The sequence below is a fragment of the Colobus angolensis genome, unplaced genomic scaffold (assembly GCF_000951035.1).
Source record: "Colobus angolensis palliatus isolate OR3802 unplaced genomic scaffold, Cang.pa_1.0 Scaffold426, whole genome shotgun sequence".
In the NCBI taxonomy this organism is placed as follows: Eukaryota; Metazoa; Chordata; class Mammalia; order Primates; family Cercopithecidae; genus Colobus; species Colobus angolensis.
Window position 1 is genome coordinate 807,786 of NW_012117666.1, and position 8,101 is coordinate 815,886.

At 48.8% G+C, this 8,101-nt stretch overlaps 1 protein-coding gene across 1 annotated transcript in view; it reads left to right on the forward strand.

Moving 5' to 3' along the window:
- DFFB (DNA fragmentation factor, 40kDa, beta polypeptide (caspase-activated DNase)) overlaps positions 1-8,101 on the forward strand; it is a 29,881-nt gene that overhangs the window by 2,236 nt on the left and 19,544 nt on the right. The window contains exon 3 of the mRNA XM_011956854.1: positions 7,675-7,863. Within this exon, the coding sequence (XP_011812244.1) occupies positions 7,675-7,863 (189 nt within the window). The remainder of the gene's footprint in view (positions 1-7,674; positions 7,864-8,101) is intronic.

The following is an 8,101-nucleotide window of genomic DNA, read 5'->3' on the forward strand; positions in this document are numbered from 1 at the left end:
TTTTAGTAGAGACAGGGTTTCACCATGTTGGCCAGGATGGTCTCGATCTCCTGACCTCATGATCCGCCCGTCTCGGCCTCCCAAAGTGCTGGGATTAAAGGCTTGAGCCACCGCGCCCGGCCTAGATACCCTTCTTGTCCTTTTTTTTTTTTGAGACGGAGTCTCAGGCTGTCGCCCAGGCTGGAGTGCAGTGGCCGGATCTCAGCTCACTGCAAGCTCCGCCTCCCAGGTTTAGGCCATTCTCCTGCCTCGGCCTCCCGAGTAGCTGGGACTACAGGCGCCCGCCACCAGGCCCGGCTAGTTTTTTGTATTTTTTTATTTTTATTACAGACGGGATTTCACCATGTTAGCCAGGATGGTCTCGATCTCCTGATCTCGTGATCCACCCATCTCGGCCTCCCGAAGTGCTGGGATTACAGGCTTGAGCCACCGTGCCCGGCCAATACCCTTCTTTTCTGCTGGGCTGAGCACCCTTCTGGAAGGACGGGGTGGTGGTTCGTGGGATGCCCTCACATTGTTCTCGGTTGGTGTTTGCTGAGATGCTGTCCTCAGGGCTCATGTTTGAGGGCAGTTGCTTTGAGAGGTGCTTCTTTATGGGTATCTGTATTGAAGCCTCAGGACACAAAGTCCTGCCTTTCAGAACCAGCTGAATGCCAAGGTCTGTGCTTGTTTGACTCCCGTAAAAGAGAGCTTTTGGTCACTGGGGTGGGAGACACCATCATGTGCCTTTACCTGGGAGGGTCGGCCAGTGTTATACAAAGGAGGTTAGGCTCCAGGAGATGCTTCTGGTACCCCAGGAAGGACATGGCTGCTCTGAGGGATGGAACTCTGGCTCCTTGGCCTAAGGAGCACAAAGAGAGAAGTTGAAGAGTAACGTCCATGTGGCCACCTCCCTGGCTGCAGTGTTGGGGGCTCCGCTGTCAGCATTGAGGGGTGACGCCTCTGGAGTGTGCTCCAAGGTTACAAGCTCCCTTTTCCACTGGGCCTTGTGCTTTTAGAGGAGGCAGCTAGAAAATGTATCACTGTGATGTCCCCTGGGGTGGCCCCTGCGGGAGGTGGGGGCTGGGCAGGGTGTGCTCAGGGTATGCCTCACCTTTGGATGTTATCTTTCTTTCCCGTTTCAGGGCATAGTTGAAAGAGAGCAGAGCACATTGCTCTTTCTGTCCCTCCCCGCATCTCTCAGTCTCTGTCTCCTCTGTCTGTCTCTGTCTTTGTCTGTCTCTGGCTCTCTCTGCCTGTCTCTGTCTCTCTGTCCCTCCTTTCTCTGGTGCTTTATCCCCCTCTCTTCCCTGAGACCACTAGTCCTCCTCCTAGTTAGACTTAAAAAATTTTTTTTCTTTTCTTTTATTAAAACATTGAAATGGGGTCTTGCTCTGTTGCACAGGCTGGTCTCAAACTCCTGGGCTCAAGAAGTCCTCCTACCTTGGCTTCCCAAAGTGCTGGGATTACAGGCATGAGCCACTGTGCCTGGCCAGAAAAATTTATTTTGTTTATATATTTGAGACTTTGTCGTCCAGGCTGGAGTGCAGTGATGGCTCACTGCAACCTCAACCTCCATGTTTCAAGCGATCCTCTCGCCTTAGCCTCCCAAGTAGCTGGGACCACAGGCATGCGCTACCATGCCTGGCTAATTGTTTTGTATTTTTTGTAGAGATGGAGTTTTGCCATGTTGCCCAGGATAGTCTCACACTCCTGGGCTCAAGCTGTCCTCCTACCTTGGCCTCCTAAAGTGCTGGGATTACAGGTGTGAGCCACTGTGCCTGGCCTAAACTGTTTATTTATAAATAATGACAGATTCCCAGGAAGTTGCACAGATAGGAAGGTCCCATGTACCTCTACCCTTTCCCTCAAAGGGGATATCAGATACAACTGTGGTACAATATCAAAACAGGAACACTGACACTAGTGCAATGTGCATGTTGTTCTGTCATTTCTCCCCATGCAGATTCCTGTGACCAGTGTCAGGGTCAAGGTACAGACCTCTCCCATCCATCACTCAAGGTTCTCCCCTTTATAATCCTGCCTACCTCTGCCCACCACCAATCCCTAGCCCGTAGCGACTGCTGATATGTTCTCCATGCCTATAATTATGCCATTTAAAGAATATTAGGGACTGGGCACGGTGGCTCACACCTGTAATCCTAGCACTTTGGGAGGCTGAGGCAGGTGGATCACCTGAGATCAGGAGTTCAAGACCAGCCTGGGCAACATGGTGAAACTCCATCTCTACTAAAAATACAAAAATTAGCTGGGCGTGGTGGCAGGCACCTGTAATCCCAGCTACTCGGGAGGCTGAGGCAGGAGAAGTGCTTGAGCCCAGGAGGTGGAGGTTGCAGTGAGCCGAGAGTGCCTCATTGCAGTTTAGCATGGGTGACAGGGTGAGACTCCATCTCAAAAAAAAAAAAAGAATATTAGGTAAGTGGAATCATAAAGTATGTGACCTTTTGAGACAAGCCTTTTTTTTTTTTTTGAGATGGAGTCTTGATCTGTCGCCAGGCTGGAGTGCAGTGGCCGGATCTCAGCTCACGGCAAGCTCCGCCTCCCGGGTTTACACCATTCTCCTGCCTCAGCCTCCCGAGTAGCTGGGACTACAGGCGCCGCCACCTCGCCCGGCTAATTTTTTGTATTTTTTTTTAGTAGAGACGGGGTTTCACCGTGTTAGCCAGAATGGTCTCGATCTCTTGACCTCGTGATCCGCCCGTCTCGGCCTCCCAAAGTGCTAGGATTACAGGTTTAAGCCACTGCGCCCAGCCGAGATAAGCCTTTTTTACTCCACATAAGGCCCCTGAGATGCATCTAAGTTGTATGTATCTATAGTCTGTTCCTTTTCATTGCTGAATAGTATTCCATGGTTTGGTTTTACCACAGTTTGTTCAGCCATTCGCCTGTGGAAGGATATTTTGTTTGTTTCCAGTTTTTGACTATTACAAATAAAGCTGCTGTGGCCAATTATGTACAGGTTTTTCTTTTTTCTTTCTTGTTTTCTTTTGAGACAGGGTCTCAGCATGTCGCCCAGGCTGTAGTGCAGTGGTGCAATCATAGCTCACTGAAGCTTTCACTTCCTGGGCTCAAGCGATCCTCCTACCTCCACCCCTGAGTAGCTGGGACTACAGGGGTGCACCACCATGCCCTGCTAGTTTTTGTATTTTCTGTAGAAACAGGGCTTCGTCACGTTGCCCAGGGTGGCCTTGAACTCCTAGGCTCAAGCGATCGACCTGCCTTGGCCTCCCAAAGTACTGGGATTACGGGCATGAGTCACCGCATCTGGCCCTCTTGACAGGTTTTTGCGGGATGTGGGTTTTCATTCCTCTGGGGAGAAGGCCCAAGCGTGCAGTGCTGCATTGTGTGGTGTGTGTTTAGTTTCTGAAGCAAGGATGTCCACTCCTGCTGCTTCTGTTTAACATGGTACTGCAGGGTCTGGCCAGGACATTTAGGCAAGAAAAATAAAAGGCATCTAGATTGGAAAGGAAGAAGTGAAGCTATCTCTGTTTGTAGATCATATGAACTTGTATGTAGAAAACCCTAAGGAATCCACTAAAAAAACTATTAGAACTAATCATCAAGTTTAGCAAGATTGAAGGATACAAGATCAATACGCAAATATAGAAATATACTTACAATGAGCAATCTGAAAATGAAGCAGAAAATAATCCCATTTACATTGGCATCAAAAAGAATCAAATACTTAGGATAAGTGTAACAAAAAATTGTAATACTTATATTCTGAACACTGCAAAATGTTGTTGAAAGAAATTGAAGTTTTGAATAAATGGATTAACATCCCATGTTCATGGATTGGAAAACTTAACATTGTTTAGATGGGGGGACTCCCCAAATTGACCTACAAATTCAACACAATCCCTATGAAAATTCCACCTGGTTTCATTGTAGAAACTGACATGCTGATTCTAATCCGTAGTTCATATGGAATTGCAGGAGACCCAGAACAGCCAAAAACAACCGTTAAAAAAACATAGTAGGAGGACCCACATATCCTGATTTCAAAACTTAGTACAAAGCCACAGTAATCAAGACTGGCACTGGTACGAGGACAGATATATAGATCAATAGAACAGAATAGAGCACTCAGAAATCTATGTATCTATGGTCAGGATGCCAGACCATTCAATGGAGGGGGAAGAGTAGTATCTTCAACAAATGGTGCTGGGACAACTGCATATTTACATACAAAAGAATGAAGTTGGACCCTTAGCTGGTACCTTATACAAAAAGTAAAATAAATGAAAGACCTAAATGTAAAATTTAAAAATATAAAGCCCTTAGAAGAAAACATAGGGATAAGTCCTCATCACTTTGGATTTGGCAAAGGATTCTTAGATTTGACACCAAAAACATGAGCAGCAGAAGAAAGAACAGATAAATTGGGCTTCATCAACATTAAGAACTTCGGGACGGGCACAGTCCCTCACGCCTGTAATCCCAGCACTTTGGGAGGCCGAGACGGGCAGATCACTTGAGATCAGGAGTTGAGACCATCCTGGCCAATATGGTGAAACCCCGTCTCTACTAAAAATACAAAAATTAGCCAGGCGTGGTGGCAGGCGCCTGTAATTCCAGCTACTCAGGAGGCTGAGGCAGGAGAATTGCTTGAACCCGGGAGGTAGAGGCTGCAGTGAGCCAAGATCACACCACTGCACTCCAGCCTGGGCGACAGAGTGAGACTCCATCTCAAAAAAAAAACAAAACAGAAAAATTAAGAACTCTGTTGCTTCAAAGGACACCATGAAGGAGGCTAAAAGCCCACAGGCTGGGTGCGGTGGCTCACGCCAGTAATCCTAGCACCCTGGGAGGCTGAGGTGGGCAGATCATGAGGTCAGGAGATTGAGACCATCCTGGCTAACATGGTGAAACCCCGTCTCTACTAAAAAATAGAAAAAAACTAGCTGGACGAGGTGGTGGGCGCCTGTAGTCCCAGCTACTCGGGAGGCTGAGGCAGGAGAATGGCGTGAACCCGGGAGGCGGAGCTTGTAGCGAGCTGAGATCGCGCCACTGCACTCCAGCCCGGGCGACAGAGCGAGACTCTGTCTCAAAAAAAAAAAAAAAGAATATATAAAGAATCCTTTTAGCTTAATAGTGAAAAGATAACCCAGTTAAACATGGGCGGAGGTTCTGAATAGAAAGAAATGGCTCCAAGGAAGATATTCATGTGGTCAGTAAGCACATGGAAAGATGCTTGAGATCATCAGTCATCAGGGAACTGCACATCAAAACCACCGTGAGATGCTACTTCACACCCACTTGGATAACAACCAGCGTGGGCGAGGATGCGGAGCAGCTGGAACCCTCAGGCGCAGCCGGTGGGAAGGGAAAACGGTGCAGCTGCTGTGGAAAATAGTGTCTCAAACAATTACACAGAATCGCCATATGACCCAGCAGCTCCACCCCTAGGTATGTACCCAAGAGAAAGGAAAACGCGCCCACACCAAAACTCGTCTGTGAGCATTTACAGTGGCTTTATTCATAACGGCCAAAAGGCAGAAACCACCCAGGTCTCCAAGGATAAACACATGGATAAACAAAGGGTGGCACCTCCCTATGATGAAATTACTTACCATGAAGAGGAATGAAACACAGCATGGCTGAGCCTTGAAACCATGCCGAGTCAAGAAGCCTGCACATGCAGTAGGGTTCCATTCATAGGAAATGTCCAGAACGGGGATGCTAGAGAGATTGAAAATAGATTACTGGTTGTTTAGGGTTGGGGGTAGGGTGGAGGGGAGGGAGGTTGGCAGCTAAAGAGTATGAGGTTTCTTTTTGAGGTGGTGAAAATGTTCTGAAATTGACTATGGATGTGGCTGCACAACTCTGGGAATATAATAAAACCCATTGAATTGTACACTTTATTTTTTTGAGACAGAGTCTTGCCCTGTTGCCAGACTGGAGTACAGTGGAGTGATCTCGGCTCACCGCAACCTCCACCTCCCGGGTTCAAGCGATTCTGTTGTCTCAGCCTCCCGAGTAGCTGGGATTACAGGCATGCACCACCACACCCGGCTAATTTTTGTATTTTTAGTAGAGACAGGGTTTCACCATGTTGGCCAGGATGGTCGCGATCTTCTGACCTTGTGATCTGCCCGCCTCGGCCTCCGAAAGTGCTAGGATTACAGGCGTGAGCCACCACGCCCAGCCTCTTAATTGTACACTTTAAATGGGTGAATTGTAAGGAGTGTGGATGATATTTCAATAAAGCTACTTAAAATAAAGAAAAGAAACTGCCAAGTTGTATACTAGAGTGGCCATCTTACCTTTCCACTGCACAGTTTCTATGCAGCCTCGCCAGCTTTTGGCACTGTTGCTACTTTTAATTTTAGCCATTCTGATTGCAGTGTGGTGATGTCTCATTGCGCCCTTAATATGCATTTCCCTAATGGCTAACAATGCTGACTATCTGAATATCTTTTGTAAAAATAGAGACAGGGTCTTGCTCTGTTGCCCAGGTTGGAGTGCAGTGGCAATCATGGCTCACTGCAACCCTAAACTCCTGGGCTCAAGCAATCCTTCTACCTCAGCCTCCCAAGTAGCCGGGACTACAGGTGTGCACCACCATGCGCAGCTAATTATTTTTTTTTAGAGGTGGGGTCTTGCATTTTTTTTTTTTTAGAGATGAAGTGTTGGTTGCCAGGTTGGTCTCAAACTCCTGCCCTTAAGTGATTCTTCCACCTCGGTCTCTGAAAGTGCCAAGATTATAGGCGTGAGCCACTGTGCCCAGCCCTAAATATCTTTTTATGTGCTTATTTGCCATCTGTAGATTCTTCTTGGTGAAGTGTTTCATGTCTCTTGTCCATTTTCTAATTGGATTGTTTATTTATTTATTTTTTTACTGTTGAGTTTTGAAAGTCACCTTCCCCCGCCACTAAAATACCTGGACAGGAGTGCTTTGTCAGACATGTGGTTTGCAAATATTTACCCTGTGGCTTGTCTTTTGAGCATTTTTTTTTGCAGAGTAAGAGTTTTTAGTTTTGAGGAAGCTCAGTGTGTGGACTTTCTCTTTTATGCAGTGCTTTTGATGTTAGGTCTAAGGGCTTCCACCAGGTCCTCACTCTCCAGCATGTCCTCCTGTCTTCTTCTGACCTGCTGATGTCATCGTGAGACTTTTCTCACATGGTGGATCGCACTGATCGATTTTCAGGTGTGAACCAGCCTTGCATTCCCACTTGGCCGTGGTGATGCTTCTTTTTGCATGTTACTGAATTCTCTTTGCTAACATTTTGTTAAGGTCCTGGGTAGAATTTGCTTTGATTTCCTATTAAGAGCCTTCCCGGAGAGCTCGCTGCTTCAGGGAGCTATGAAAAGGCTCCAGAAGAGAGCAGGAAAAGTGATTGGAAGGGTCTGAAAGCAAGGTCTCCAGGAAGGGCCAAAGGAGGGGCGGCGTGGTTTGGAGGGAGGAGGCCAAATGGGAAAGCAGCCGTCTCTCCGTGCGCTGTCATCTGTCTTCTAAAGCACACCCCGCCCCTTCTCTGTCCTCATGCCACCCTGGTGTGTGGTCCCCAGCTGTTGGTGTCAGGGCAAGGACAAAGACCCGGGAGTCTGAGTCCTGGTGATTGCCAGGCCCTGGGGAATGGGGGGCGATGCGGTCGGAGGTTCTTCTTGTGACTGGGGCAGGACGTGTCTTCTGCTGGACTGGCACCTTTTTGTTTGTCCCGTTGGTGGCAGATGTGAGTGACATCGGACGCTTCCTCAGTGCATTTCACGAGCCGCACGCGGGGCTCGTCCAGGCCGCCCAGCAGCTGCTGTGTGATGAGCAGGCCCCGCAGAGGCAGAGGCTGCTGGCCGACCTCCTGCACAACGTCAGCCAGAACATCGCGGCCGAGACCCGGGCTGAGGACCCACCGTGGTTTGAAGGTGCGTAGGGGCTGCACCCGGGCTGAGGACCCGTATGGTTTGAAGGTGCGTGGGGGCTGCACCCGGGCGGAGGACCTGCGTGGTTTGAAGGTGCGTGGGGGCTGCACCCGGGTGGAGGACCCGCGTGGTTTGAAGGTGCGTGGGGGCTGCACCCGGGCGGAGGACCTGCGTGGTTTGAAGGTGCGTGGGGGCTGCACCCGGGTGGAGGACCTGCGTGGTTTGAAGGTGCGTGGGGGCT